This window comes from Rhamphochromis sp. 'chilingali' (assembly GCF_963969265.1).
Source record: "Rhamphochromis sp. 'chilingali' genome assembly, chromosome: 2".
Taxonomy (NCBI): domain Eukaryota; kingdom Metazoa; phylum Chordata; class Actinopteri; order Cichliformes; family Cichlidae; genus Rhamphochromis; species Rhamphochromis sp. 'chilingali'.
In genome coordinates, this window is record NC_137930.1 from 15,167,728 (window position 1) to 15,182,326 (window position 14,599).

The following is a 14,599-nucleotide window of genomic DNA, read 5'->3' on the forward strand; positions in this document are numbered from 1 at the left end:
ATTATTTTGTTTTGATGCCTTTTTTGTGACTTTTCTTCTTAAATTTGTTTTCATCAGAGACAGACATGTTCTTCCTGGCAGTTAGCATGGTGGGGACAGATTTTTCTATGATTTGCCAACTGTTTCCACACAGAGCTCGATCAGAGATAAAGGTCAGCGATAAATACAAGTATGCATGGTAAGAAAAAAAGAGTTTAAAGTTGAACTAAATACACAGAACTGCAATTTTGAATTTGATCTTTCAGAACAAATTCAAGAAAGAAGAACGAGAGAATGTTTGGAGGATTGACAAAGCTATCAGTAAGTATTTAGTAATAATCTTCAAATGTAATTATTCACGTATGTCATTTAAAGGTTATATTTAATTGAAAATGGTAAAAAGACAATATATCAAATTTCAAAAAAAGAACGAATATAATATTAATTAGTAACATAACTAGAGAGAGAGGAGATTATGCAGCATAGTGGGAAATACACACGCGCACAAAGTTCTGTGTTTTTGTTTAGTTAATTATAGAATCCCAAGTGTTCACAGTATTGTATGTTTTTCCCTTTTTTCCCTTCACATTTTACACAGTTGCCAAACGTTTTGGAATCAAAATAACCGAATGATTAACGTTCTGTGTGTACATTCTTAAATTTAATTTAAGTTGGCTGATGATTGTTTTGTAGGAGAGAGGCGCAAACTGGACATAGAGTACTTCTCTAAGCTGTTAGAAAAGATTTTGGAATATCAGAGAAGTAAGAAGAAACTGAGATCAGTGGCTGAGAAGAAATCGTCCCAAAAGGGCAAGAGAAAGACAAAAGGTAAGATACAGTGGGGCAAAAAAGTATTTAGTCAGCCACCGATTGTGCAAGTTCCCCCACCTAAAATGATGACAGAGGTCAGTAATTTGCACCAGAGGTACACTTCAACTGTGAGAGACAGAATGTGAAAAAAAAATCCATGAATCCACATGGTAGGATTTGTAAAGAATTTATTCGTAAATCAGGGTGGAAAATAAGTATTTGGTCAATAACAAAAATACAACTCAATACTTTGTAACATAACCTTTGTTGGCAATAACAGAGGTCAAACGTTTACTATAGGTCTTTACCAGGTTTGCACACACAGTAGCTGGTATTTTGGCCCATTCCTCCATGCAGATCTTCTCGAGAGCAGTGATGTTTTGGGGCTGTCGCCGAGCAACACGGACTTTCAACTCCCGCCACAGATTTTCTATGGGGTTGAGGTCTGGAGACTGGCTAGGCCACTCCAGGACTTTCAAATGCTTCTTACGGAGCCACTCCTTTGTTGCCCGGGCGGTGTGTTTTGGATCATTGTCATGTTGGAAGACCCAGCCTCGTTTCATCTTCAAAGTTCTCACTGATGGAAGGAGGTTTTGGCTCAAAATCTCACGATACATGGCCCCATTCATTCTGTCCTTAACACGGATCAGTCGTCCTGTCCCCTTGGCAGAAAAACAGCCCCATAGCATGATGTTTCCACCCCCATGCTTCACAGTAGGTATGGTGTTCTTGGGATGCAACTCAGTATTCTTCTTCCTCCAAACACGACGAGTTGAGTTTATACCAAAAAGTTCTACTTTGGTTTCATCTGACCACATGACATTCTCCCAATCCTCTGCTGTATCATCCATGTGCTCTCTGGCAAACTTCAGACGGGCCTGGACATGCACTGGCTTCAGCAGCGGAACACGTCTGGCACTGCGGGATTTGATTCCCTGCCGTTGTAGTGTGTTACTGATGGTGACCTTTGTTACTTTGGTCCCAGCTCTCTGCAGGTCATTCACCAGGTCCCCCTGTGTGGTTCTGGGATCTTTGCTCACCGTTCTCATGATCATTTTGACCCCACGGGATGAGATCTTGCGTGGAGCCCCAGATCGAGGGAGATTATCAGTGGTCTTGTATGTCTTCCATTTTCTGATGATTGCTCCCACAGTTGATTTTTTCACACCAAGCTGCTTGCCTATTGTAGATTCACTTTTCCCAGTCTGGTGCAGGTCTACAATACTTTTCCTGGTGTCCTTCGAAAGCTCTTTGGTCTTGGCCATGGCGAAGTTTGGAGTCTGACTGTTTGAGGCTGTGGACAGGTGTCTTTTATACAGATGATGAGTTCAAATAGGTGCCATTCATACAGGTAACGAGTGGGGGACAGAAAAGCTTCTTACAGAAGACGTTACAGGTCTGTGAGAGCCAGAGATTTTCCTTGTTTGAGGTGACCAAATACTTATTTTCCACCCTAATTTACGAATAAATTCTTTACAAATCCTACCATGTGAATTCATGGATTTTTTTTTCACATTCGGTCTCTCACAGTTGAAGTGTACCTCTGGTGCAAATTACTGACCTCTGTCATCATTTTAAGTGGGGGAACTTGCACAATCGGTGGCTGACTAAATACTTTTTTGCCCCACTGTACGTCAACGTGATTTCTTTTCTCGTGTGATCATTGTAGGCTGTATGTGAATATTTGGGAATTCTCCTTTAGCTTTTCCCAATTCAAAAGTCTGTGCTCTTATTCCTTCTACAGCCAAAAAATCGGGAAGGAAACTGAGTGATGTGGAGGAGGAAGATGAGGAGGATGAGGATGGGAAAGAGATCCTGGGGTTGGAAGAGGAGGAAGAGGAAGGGGAGAAAGAGAATGAGGATCTCTGTAATGATGGAGAAATTCCTGTTTCTGACGCTAAGACAAAAAGAGGCAAAAGAAAGAACAGACAAGTTGCTCTGGATGAGGAACCAAATGACAAGAGAACCAAACGAGTGAGCACTGAGCAAGGTACAGGGACTGTGAGCGGTTTTGTTGTTACAAAACATGTAGGTATGTGGTGATTTCGTGGTAGCTACCTTTTGTCTAACTGTTTTTGTTTTTTTAAATATTTCCTGAAAATTAAGGGTAATAACTTCCCCCCCCCCCCCCAAATCAGTACTCGTTTCCCCATGTTTTCTTGGCTTTTGTTAAAGTGCCACGCCATTTTTATTTTGCTTTTAAATTCTCAGATGAGGACGGCGTATGCGAAGATCCTGAGGCAGAGCTTCCTGACAACCACAAAGACTCAGACACGTAATGACACTAAAATCATATTGCTGTGAATATTATTATTTTTGTACATATCTCTGCGATTAAAATCAGTTTCTTTCAAATGTTTAGGTCAGAGAAAACTCAAAATGCAAATACAGCTAAGGACACTGCAATCAAGCCAGCTAAACTCTCACGAGGCAGAGCATCAAAACCACTACTGCCTTTAGGCCGCAAATGGAGTAAAAAGCCTTCACCTTGTACAACAGCTAAAAGTACTTCATTGGATGAAGAAGATGAGAGTGTAAGTGGTTGAACTTGTAATAAGGTTATTTCACTTTCTGTTTATAAGCCTTGAAACCTTTTTATGAATACTGGCTTTGCTTTACTGAAACTTACTGTAGGTAAATAAAGATGCATCATCTTTAAGCCAAGCCAGCAGGGAGCCAGTCGGTGATGATATTTCCTCAGAAGGGGAGGAGGAGGATGCCATAGTTAAACCTCCAAGACCTACCAGGTACATGAATGTAATTTACTGAAAAACTCCCATTCTGACCGTGTATCCACTGTATCCAGCGCTTAACAAATTTGTTAGACCACCTTTCATAAAAATAAGAAAACACAAATATTTTAGAAATCTCTCATAAACTTTTTTAAAATTAAATATTTGTTCAGCATATTTGTCCAGGAGTGAAGGATTTCAAACTGAATTCATGTTTGTATTCCCAGATTTCAGCCGGCACACTAGACTTTTTTTGAGAAATTAGCAATTAATCAAAACAGTTAATCAATTAATTCAATCAAACAAATGTTTCTGTTCACAAAGCAAGCAAATAGCTGTAATTTGACATCTTAATAAAAAAATAATAATGTGCTTTACTATTTTTTTTCAGCATTTTTGTAAAGATGGTAAATTTGAAAATTGATGAATTACAATAAAAATTATTCCTTGGCATTTAAAAAAATGACTTTGATTAAAGAGTTTAGACATACTGATGGATTCACCATTACAGAAACATATGAAAATGTTTTTTGTAATTATCAATACTGTTAATACAGGGTTTCTTGTCATCTAACATTGTCTGGTGGGCTGATAGATTTAAGAACAATATTCCTATTGATCATGAATAAAGTGTTTTTATTAGTGTTTCATTTTGTTTTGTAGATGTGGTAGAGTGCCTAAACCCATCAAGCCCTTGACTTATCCAGCCAAAGATGAAGTACACTCCTCTGCATCTGAAACTACACCAGCCTCAGCAGCTGGGTCCACTGCATCTGCTGCTAAACCAAAATCCCAACAGGCAGCCAAGAAGAGAATCCTACCACAGCATGATTTGGCCCCAAAATCCAAAAAGTGTAAACTTGTCACTCTCACAGCTTCTCAGACAGAATTTAGTGACGAGGACAGTCATCAATGGCAGGATGAAGAAGTGGAGGAGGTGGAACTCGCAGGTAGCCCCAGTAAAGACAGCAGTGCACCTGCGTTTGTGCCTGCCGGCCTGCACACTCCTCGTCCTGAGATTAAAGAAGTGGATGAGACAATTGCTGAGGTATGATAAACATTTTCTCCATCACATGCCTCACTAAAACACCAATCATTCTTTTTATTTTGAAATAATTCCCATGACAAACATTTTTATGTTTTGCTTTACTTTTTATTTGCGCATGGTTTTACATTCCAATCTTCCTCTGACTCCTCCTATGCCACCTGTAGCTTGATATCTTGGCCACTATGCCTGATGTTTTGGGCATTTCCCAAGATGCACTTTGCCCCGATTCTGCTTGTGAGCAGGCACAACATGAGACAGGGTCAGCTGAACCATGTGAACATCAGTTGGACCTGTTGATTGTAAGTGACCTATGCTTAAGAAGTAGTACCAAGTTAATTAAATCATTAACCCCAATAACAGATCTGGGGTTAATGATTATCATTCCAGAGCACTAATCTTGAAAACACAATTTTATCTATTATTAAAGGCTCAAAACTGAGTAAGTTCAACCTTTTATTTTTTTCTGCAGTGTCTTTCCATTTTTGTTTTGAATACATGTATTCAGTATGTGGTTGAATTACTTACACAGCAATCAGGCAAAACATTATGGCCACAGACAGGTGAAATAAATAACATTCATTATCTCATCATTGCACCTGTTACTGGGTGGGTTAGTGAACATTTTGTCCTCAAAGTAAAAAAAAAATTGAGGGCAAAATGTAAAAAGATTTGAGTTTGACAAGACTCTTTTGGGACTTTCTCGGTCTGCAGTATTAGTCAATGAAGGAAGAATGGTGAACCAGCGATAGGGTCCTGATAGGCTCACTGCTGCATGTGGGGAACGTGCATCAGTGAGCCTTGGCCACCAATGACCAAGGCTGGCTTGTGTGGTCCGATCCAACAGATGAGCTAGAGTATCTCATATCAACAAGTTAATGCTGGTTCTAATTGAAAGGTGTCAGAACAAACAGTGCATCACAGTGTATGGAGGTGCATACCACAGACAAGCCAGGGTTCACATACTGACCCCTGTCCTTCACCGAAAGTGCCACTTGAGGTGGCCTGGTCCAAATAATCACATTTTTTTTTAATGTCACGTGGTTGGGTGCATTTGCGCCTCTTACTTAGGGAACACCAGGATGTGCTATGGGGGGAAGGCAAGCCGCCAGTGGCAGTGTGATGTTTTGAGCAATACTCTGCTGGGAAACCTTGCGTCCTGCCAACCATATGGATGTCACTTTGTCATGCACCACCTCCCTAAGCACTGTTTCAGACCACCTTCATTTGGCCTCATTTGGAATGATAATGCGCCCCGCCACAAAACTAAAATGGTTCAGGAATGGTTCAAGGAGCACAACAAGGAGTTTGAGGTGTTGACTGACTCCCAGATTCCCCAGACTGCAGTCCAATTAAGCAGCTGTGGAATGTACTGGACAAACAAGTCTGATCCATGGACAGCCCAAATTTGCAACTTATAGGACTTAAAAGTTGCTAATATCTTGGTGCCAGATACCACAGTACAGCTAGAGACGTTCTATTGGAGTCCAAGCCTCGACAGACCAGGGCTGTTTTAGCAGCAAAAGCAGGATTAACACAATATTAGGCCTGTGGTTATAATGTTATGCCTGATCGATGAAAATTATAACATGCATAAATAACAATGTGGTTTGTAGTAAACCAGTTCAGTGATCAATAAGATTAGAAAGGTGCCTAAAATGTCATCTTTATTTGCTATACAGTCAACTGTAGATGTACATATCTGTACAGATGTGTACAGATGTAGAAAAGATATTGTAAATGAAGCAGTGTACTGTACTTCATGTTTTTGTAAAACAGCTTTTGTGAATAGAAAGGAGAGCTTTTGGTGTTATTTATGATATGTGTGTTTGCTTTGCAGGATGTTATAGAATTTATTTCTTCAGAACATGCAGAAGGTATGTTGAAGATGTTTTATGATTATTTGCTTATGAATTTTATATATAGTTTTAGATTTAAAGTTCATATTTTTTGTTTGTCTTTTTATTTCAGTATCTGAAGATCAGAGCTACAACGAGGCTGCTCAAACCCTGCTGACCATCGGAAACCTGAGTCACGTCTCTCAGTCGGAACAGAATCAAGTAGACATACGAGATCATGTAACAGGTTAGAAAGACAGAAAAGAGTCCTTATAATGGACAGTTTCATTTGTTGTTAGACTGAGCAACAGTCAATGTAAAATGTGCCATTATATTTAACTGCAGGGACGGCATCAGCTGATGTGAATGAAACCACCCACCTAGAAAAAGGGCTTGTTTCCGATGCTGCTGTACAGGAAGAAAGTGCCACTCCTTCCGTGTCTGCATTTGATCATGATGTCACACAGACATCGGCGACTGTGGCCACTGTGGAACAACAAGTTAGCAAAACAGTCAGTGATGAAATGGCAGTTAAAACCAGTGATGAGCCACATCCAGAGAGTTCAAACAAAAATACTCTACAAACTAAGAGAGGTCACTTTTCCAAAATAAAACCTAAACCTAACCTTAGCCGAGTCTCCAGGACTGTACAATCCAAATCCCAACCAGATATATCTGCAGCAAGGACAGCTGAAGAAAGCCACAGAGAATCTGCTAACATTAAAGACTGTTCTCCAGCATTGCTAAAAGCTGACATTTCCTCTACTGAAGTTAAACTAACAGCAAAGCCATCTGAGAGTCAACCAGATATTGTTGGGGTTGAATCAGTTGCAGAAATCCAGTTCCAGAGTCACAGCTTTTCTGAATCTACATTTGAACCACATAGGGATCAGGCCACGAGAGAGACAAAGTCATTATCTGAGCCCACAGATGAAAAACTTGCTTCCCATGTTGAACCATTTGAGACTGGTTTTAAGGATCCGCCAAACTCTGACTCACTCATCACAGAGGTTGAAGAGGAGTTATGTTCAATTGTGTCCCCAGCCAAGGAGAGCAGTGATAAACCTACGGGTGAAACACACGCAGGAGAATTATCTGTCACTGAAAAAGGAGAAAGTGAAGTCTCAAATACTTGCCAATCTAGAAGGAGTCGATTACCAAAATTCAAACCCAAGCCAAATCTGCTACAGACATCAAGAACTGCAAGATCTAAATCCCAAACCACAAAGCAGCCTGAAGAGAGAGACCCCATCCCAACGCAAGACCCCAAATCTCGCAAACAATCAAGATGCTTAACCACAGAGGATGAACAACCACGATCATCATGCTCTGCTTCTCCTGAAAAACATGTAGAAAGTGTAGATACTCTTTTACCAACAACCACAGATGGTAGACTGGACTTAGGTGCAGTAATAACGGATTGCGGTCCCTCACAATGCCAGAACTTGGAATCTGAGTTTGATCTCAAAGGGAATCAAGTCACTAATGACACAAAGTCGTCATCTGAGCCCACAGAGGAAAAAGTTCAGTCCTGTGTTGAAACAGCCAAGAGTGTTTTCAATAATTCAGCAACATCAGACTTGGCGATCTCAAAAGTTGAACAGGAGCCATGCATAGAATCAGAACCAGGTCAAGAGAGCGCCGAGAAACCTCCTTCATGTGTTTCACATCCAGAAGATTTACCTGTCAGGCAAAAAGAAGTGAACAAAGACACAACTCCTTCACCATCTACAAGGAGTCGAATGCAAAAGGTCAAACCTAAACCAAATTTAGCACAGTCCTCAAGAATTTCAAGGTTTAAACCTCAAACTGTAAAATCGGTTTTAGAGAAGGACTTAAGCCCAACTTCAAACATGAGATCACCTGAAAAAACAACAGCAAAGGTGGAACCACAACTAGTATGCACCCTGTCCTCCGAAAAACTGAGTGAAAACGCTGACCCTGCTTCAGTTTTAAAACCATCAATAAATATAGTTTCTACACCTACACTCTCGGAGGAGCTATCAACAAATGAGGAGTCTAGTTTAACAAATGTTAGACTAGACTTGGGTGCAGCAACTTCAGATCAGAGTGCCTCAGAAAACGTGAACCTCTCTGCATCACAATTTGAACCCAGCAGGGATCAGGTCAGCAGCGAGACAAAGTCAGCATCTGATCCAGAAAAAAATATGCCTTGTATTACCACATCTGTGAGTAGTTGTAAAAATGTGGTAGCACCTGACTCAGCAGTCACAGTCTCACAAGCTGGGGAAGCAGGTGATGCAGAATCAGCCTCACCCCAAGAGAGCAGCGTCCACCAGGCTGTTCTTGTTGCACCTGTTCAAGAGTCACCGCTTAATCAAGAAAAGAGTGAAGCTGCTTCTCAGTTGAGGAGTCGTCGATTGCAAAAAATCAAACCCAAACCAAACCTGCCACAAACACCAAGAACTATGCAGTCAAACTTGCAATCCACAAAAGACCCTGTTATACACACGCAGGTTGTGGAAAAACCCTGTAGCCAGACTTGTGTGTCTGAATCAAGTGACTACAGAATGAAAGATGCAGAAGCCCAGCCATCTTGCAGTCCTACCTCTCCAGAAAAATCAAATGAATTTAAAAGTCCTGATGCTTATTCAGTTTCTGAACCATCACTGGAATCTGGCTCTTCTAATAAATGCCGAGAGGAAATATCTTCATCAGAGAGGGAAAAGACAGATGCTGTATGTGGCCCAATGTCAAGCGCAGTGAGCTTGGAACAAAATATCCCACAAAGATTGCGGCGGTTTCCCAAGGTCAAACCGAAACCCAATTTGGGATCATCCTCTAGAATTACACAGACAAAACTACAGCCAGCTGATATCAGTAAATCTGCAGAACATGTTGATACAATCTCAAATATAGCACCAGCACAAGACCCTGGGGACAATAATGATGCACAGAAATCTGTGAAATTGCCAGAGAAAAACCTAACATCAGGACATTGTTCAATAAATGTAGAAGTCTGTTCAGTAACATCTCAACCTGTAGACTCGGAGAAAGCACTGGGCACCTTAGACAGTAAGGATCCCCATCCAAATGATCCCAGCTCTCCTCTTGGATGTTTGGCACAAGTTAATGAACAACAAAGTGAACATGACCATCATTCAAGTAATTCTGAAGTCCCTCTGGTTCCTGTGAACCAAGTGTCTTCTACCCAGGTAAGCTCAATAATGACTCTGTTTTGTCTGGTCTTTAATCCTTTTACAAGCTTTGCAATCAAATCTGTTAATGTTGTGTCAAGACTTGCTAATTAATACAAGTTAATATTATATATCCATTTCTAACAGGGGTAGTTAGAGGTATTCTCCGGTAGTCAGTAGTTTTAAAGTGAAAAAGTCTCTCTTGAGTTTCCTTAAATGTTTCTCTAATTCTCCTAATCCTAGAATACATCAACATTAAGTACAAACGACATCCAAAGTTTTCCAATATTTCAAGAGAGTAAGTCAATCATATATTATGTTCCAGTCATATCACTTAAGTTTTGTGTAAACTTTATATAATGTTCTTCTTGATTTGATTATTTATTTATTGGTTTTTTTCTTTTTTTAAATTTCAGTGCTGCCAGAGAAGGTGCCTTCAGATCCCGACGAACCATTTTTCATCCTCTCTCTGACTGAGATCCCGCTGTCCTCATCAGGGGAGGTGGTGAACAGTGCAACTGAGAACCCCTCTTGTCTTTCTGTAGCAGAGTCATCAATACCTCAACCAAGGTTTGTCTGCTTTTAATCAATTAGCTGTGTGAGCAAGCATGTAGTCTGTTTAGTTTGGTGTCTAATTCTGTGCCTTTCTTCATCCTTTAGTGGTGTTTCTGGAGAGAGTGTGGCAGCGGCAGGAGAGGGGTCTCTGTCTAATGTCCCCATGCCCATGTTCAAAGAGATAAAGAGTGTGACAGGCCTCATCAGTGTGGAAGAGACTGTGCTGAACCCATCTACACTGATTGTAAGTAAAGCTCTAAAGAAGAACTGTTGGCGGTCAGAATGTGATTTTTTTTATTTTTTTAAATCTTTTTCACATGCTGTGTTTTTCCATCCATCAGGATCATAACATTCAGAAAACAGTGGATCCACAGGGTAGAGTGACTGCATTATTCTGTCACTTTCAAGCTACTGATTGTCATGCTGATTCATGCTGTGTAACTTTAATTTTGTGCTTTAATTGAGCAGAACATACTACAGACAATCCACCAAAGTTTCCAGATGCCGTGGACAATAATGAGCCCGAAGCAGCACTTAACAAGCAGAGACAAACAAGTATTGGAAGAAGAGGTATGCAGAGGATAAATACATACTCACCAAATGCACTTTAAAAAATGTGTGAACATTTTTCTAATGTGAACATTAAATGTTGCTTTTTCACCCTGTATGAATCTTTCAACCAGCCAAACTGCAAGTTAAACCTAATGCAGCGAGGAGAAAACAAACCAGCAAGACCAAGTCAATGAAAGCAGCGGAGTCAGCGCCTACCCAAACAAACACCACCCAGGAGCCAAAAGCCAGTGATGCTGTCATGGAAGCACAAAGGGGAAGCTGCAGCCGTGATGAGGAGATTGTGACAGATGGAAAAGGCACTACAAGCAGCTTAGAAGCTCAAACTTCACAGAGGCGTGTGAGGTGGGTGAAGAACGGTTTCATTTTGAAAAAATTCACATTGGCTTCTATCAATTATTGAGAAACGTTTAATTTTTCCTAATATCTAACAGAAAACCCAAAGGCTCTCTTTCCTCGCTTTCTGTAACAAAGAAAACCAGCCTTCCACAAAATCTTCCACCTAGCAAACCAGTTTCCAAGCGATCTAAGCTTAAAACGCCACTGACTGAAGGACAACAGTCTTTGCTAGAGCCTGTAGCCTCCACATCACATGATGTCCCTTCCACACAAAGCTTGACACAGACACTAAAAGAAACCCGTCCAGCATCGATTACACTGCTAACACAAACAGCAGTGAACATCAGAGAGACCTGTGATCAAAGTCCCAGGAGCCCAGATCCTAGCACTTCACAGTGCACAGAGGTAAGAAAGCTACAGGTGGATTGAAGCTGTTTTTCCATTCAGTGTAATTCATACACGCTCACATGGAGATGTGCTCTGTTTTGTTCCTTCTTAGCAGGATGACTGTGTGGACAGCTGTGCTCTTGAAGAGGAGCCCACCAGTGTGTCTCAGTACTTCTTAACCAACATTTTCACAGAAGTGGATGAGGGGTAAAAGCCACCTACGTAGTTGGATTAAGAAGTGGAATTTGTTGGCTTTTCAAATTTTTATTTCTGTAAATAATAATTTATAACTGAAAAGTTGTTGTTGTTGTTTTTGCTTTTAGTTTTAATTCTTTCTTCACCATACTGATGAATGCAGTTTCACATTTGCAAACATTTACTAGAGTATCAGTTTGTTGAAACAACATTTTAAACCTCCGTTAGTTTAAATATTAAAGCACTGTACAAATGGATAACAACATTTGTGACTCATAGTTTGACTGAAGTGGTGGCAGCTTTTGCTGAATTTTTCATAAAAAATACTTCAAACCTCAGATGTCTTACCTATTTTTTTTTCTTCCTTTTGATACAACTGTGAATTTGTAAATACTGTACATGGTAGCAACTTCTTTTTTTTATATATATATATTTTTTGTCCGTTCTTGATTAATTTTCAGATGACTTTGACCTCAGGAAGAAAAACACAGTTCGGTAGATTAAGACCATGTACAGTTGTACATTTCAGTGTAAAGCCTTTTTTAATGTCTCTTCTGTGTACTTTAGAAATGTAACATATGTGGAAAATAAAGACAGAAATTCTGTTTAAAAAAAAAAAAAGGAACCCATTCAAAACAGAATAATCAAACTATCAAAGAGTTTCTGCTGTATGTTAATATGTTTATATATAGTGTTGAAATAGTGACTGTACCACACAGTTATGCACCGTTTGACTTCTTGTTTCATAAAAACACATTGTGTTTTCTACCCTAAGGGTTACATTGGCTCACTGAAAGTGAAAGATGTAATTCTGTAAGATCTGAATAAAAAGTATTACACCTAGATTTGTCTTGTCTTAATGTACATGCATGCTAGTTTGCTGTTGAAAATGGGTTTACAGCCTGCTGATGAAACAAAAAAGCAAATGATAACAAAGATGCTTAAGAATGAGTTAGGACCTAACTGTAAGCTAACATGTTGAGCATCACTTCCCTTACAACTGCTGATCCAGGCACCTTGTACTAACTAGATAATGACAAGTTGCTAAACCCAAGTAATCATAATTTGTGGCATTAAAACTGCTAATCATGTATTATATGTTACCCCAACATGTGCTGCTGATTAGTTCTCATTACTCAAGTACCACTTCACCATTACTTACCAGTTCTTTGTAAATTTTAACAAGAGTGAAGCCCTGCACACTACTTCAGGATCACCTCATTGCTATGCAGTAATTCTCCCTAGTTTGCCACAAAGGTAGCCGAAAATGTGTTTAACCCTTGGGGATCCCTAAAAAAGACATCCACCTTGGTCCCTAATGGACATAAATGTCCATTCCCCAAAAAGTGCAATAAAAATCTTATGTATTAATATTTTTTTCCACTTTAAATTGGTCAGTCTTTTAATTGACAAGCCCTGGTTTATTTTGAGTGTCGCCATTAATTTCATGATAATCTATAACAGGTTGGCAAATATGTCATGTAGTTTTGGATACTGGATGCATATTTACAATGTTCCCTTGTTTATTGTTGTTCCCCAACGGTATCATTGTTCTGAACAAAAATAGTTCTCTTATATTTTATGGTTTGCCCGTGTTTGAATTGCTCTATATTTAGGTGTTTGTGGTACTTATGCTGGAGCTGATGGCTAAAAGACTAAAACGTTTGAGACTTTAATCCCTCATGCTGCAACCTCTTGTAGGGAGGCTTAAGACTGTTTTGATCTCTCTGTTGAGCAACTGACTGCTCCGTCTGCAGGTCCACTCTTAACGCCGTTTCACTCAGCTATGAGATTATCAGTTCGCTCAGTGTACTTCCTGACTCAGCGGTGGTGGAACAGTCCTCTTACGTCCTGCACACAAGGAAGATGAATAATAATACGCAGGTTAGTAAAACCATATTATTTTTATATTGACTGACTTTTAGATTAATGTAAATAGTGATTTGATACATTACTTTTGATGATATCTAAAAATCTAGGTGTAAAATGTAACCTTAATTGTTAACTTCATAGATCTATAAATATCTGAACAAGGAATGATGTCCATGCATAACAGACAGCCTATCAAAAAAACCAAAACAATTTTAAATGGTATTTTTAGCACCTTGTTGCAAAAACTCATCAGAATGCCAAAACTATTTAGCTAGCATGGTGTGAAGTATGACCTCAAAGAAATTGAGGAAACTGGACCAGCTGAGCATAAAAGAAGATGTTGCAGGCCTAAAAACTATCTACAGCAGAAAACAGCATTCATTAAGAAAGGGGGAATAAAATAAAGCAAAGACTTGACACAGGACCTGAGACATGCAGGTGGCCCTTCAGATGATCCATCTACTGCTCACTGAAACTTAATCAGAAATAAAGAGTAAGAATCACCAATTCTTAAGGAAGAGAATACAGGAAGAAAAGCCGTAGCTATGCCAAACAATGCAAAAACTGGCCTGTGACATTGACATTTTTAGTTAGTTTAGTTTACAAAAACAAATAATGATATGCTGTCAGTCATGGATTGGCCTCCTCTGAACCCAGACTTCAAGATCCTTGAAGCAGTGTGGGATCATCTTGATACAGAACAAAAAGCAGCCCACATCCAAAGAAAAGCTTTGATTGTTCTTCAAGAAGCCCGGAGAGCTATTCCTGAAGACAAAGACGTTACAAGAACGCTTGTCTAAGAGAACCGAGGCTGTGATCAAGGATAAAAGTGGTCATACCGAATACTGGCTTTCAAGCTCAATAAAATAACACAAACTATGATTTTGCCTTTATAATATATTTCAATTAATGTTTGCAAGTTTCAATTAATTGCTTAACCTATTTCCCATTTTCCATGCACACATTTGCCACTGTACTATATGTGAAAGAAAAATTAAATTACTAAAACATATTTCTAGATCTGGGAGAAAAACAACTCTAAAACTAGAGTTTGTTTAATTATTTGAGCTCTGTTCATAGTGAATTACACATACCAACAAGGCTTAGACTCAGAAAACA

General features: G+C 39.5%; 1 protein-coding gene across 5 annotated transcripts; it reads left to right on the forward strand.

Moving 5' to 3' along the window:
• Positions 1 to 14: 14 nt before the first annotated feature.
• On the forward strand, positions 15 to 12,453 carry LOC308391948 (uncharacterized protein). Of its 5 annotated transcripts, none has more exons than XM_080874769.1 (20): positions 15 to 152; positions 246 to 300; positions 673 to 807; positions 2,534 to 2,821; positions 3,001 to 3,064; positions 3,152 to 3,323; positions 3,424 to 3,536; positions 4,185 to 4,569; positions 4,734 to 4,868; positions 6,407 to 6,443; positions 6,538 to 6,651; positions 6,750 to 9,580; positions 9,806 to 9,860; positions 9,979 to 10,132; positions 10,223 to 10,361; positions 10,459 to 10,492; positions 10,586 to 10,687; positions 10,801 to 11,032; positions 11,122 to 11,431; positions 11,526 to 12,453. In XM_080874769.1, the coding sequence occupies exons 1-20, from the start codon at positions 66 to 68 to the stop codon at positions 11,622 to 11,624; spliced, it is 5,541 nt and encodes a 1,846-aa protein (XP_080730895.1). In that variant the 5' UTR covers positions 15 to 65; the 3' UTR covers positions 11,625 to 12,453. The 5 variants fall into 5 exon arrangements, with proteins under 5 accessions (XP_080730895.1, XP_080730896.1, XP_080730897.1 ...); XM_080874770.1 differs by having other exon boundaries at positions 11,529 to 12,453; XM_080874771.1 differs by having other exon boundaries at positions 2,534 to 2,779.
• The last annotated feature ends 2,146 nt before the right edge of the window (positions 12,454 to 14,599 follow it).

Excerpts from the sequence above, each read along its gene's own strand:
- LOC308391948 (XM_080874769.1), top strand. The coding sequence starts at position 66 with ATGTTCTTCCTGGCAGTTAGCATGGTGGGGACAGATTTTTCTATGATT. Across the intron at positions 9,581-9,805 it reads ACCAAGTGTCTTCTACCCAG|AATACATCAACATTAAGTAC; the intron begins GTAAGCTCAATA and ends TCCTAATCCTAG. Across the intron at positions 10,133-10,222 it reads TCATCAATACCTCAACCAAG|TGGTGTTTCTGGAGAGAGTG; the intron begins GTTTGTCTGCTT and ends TTCATCCTTTAG.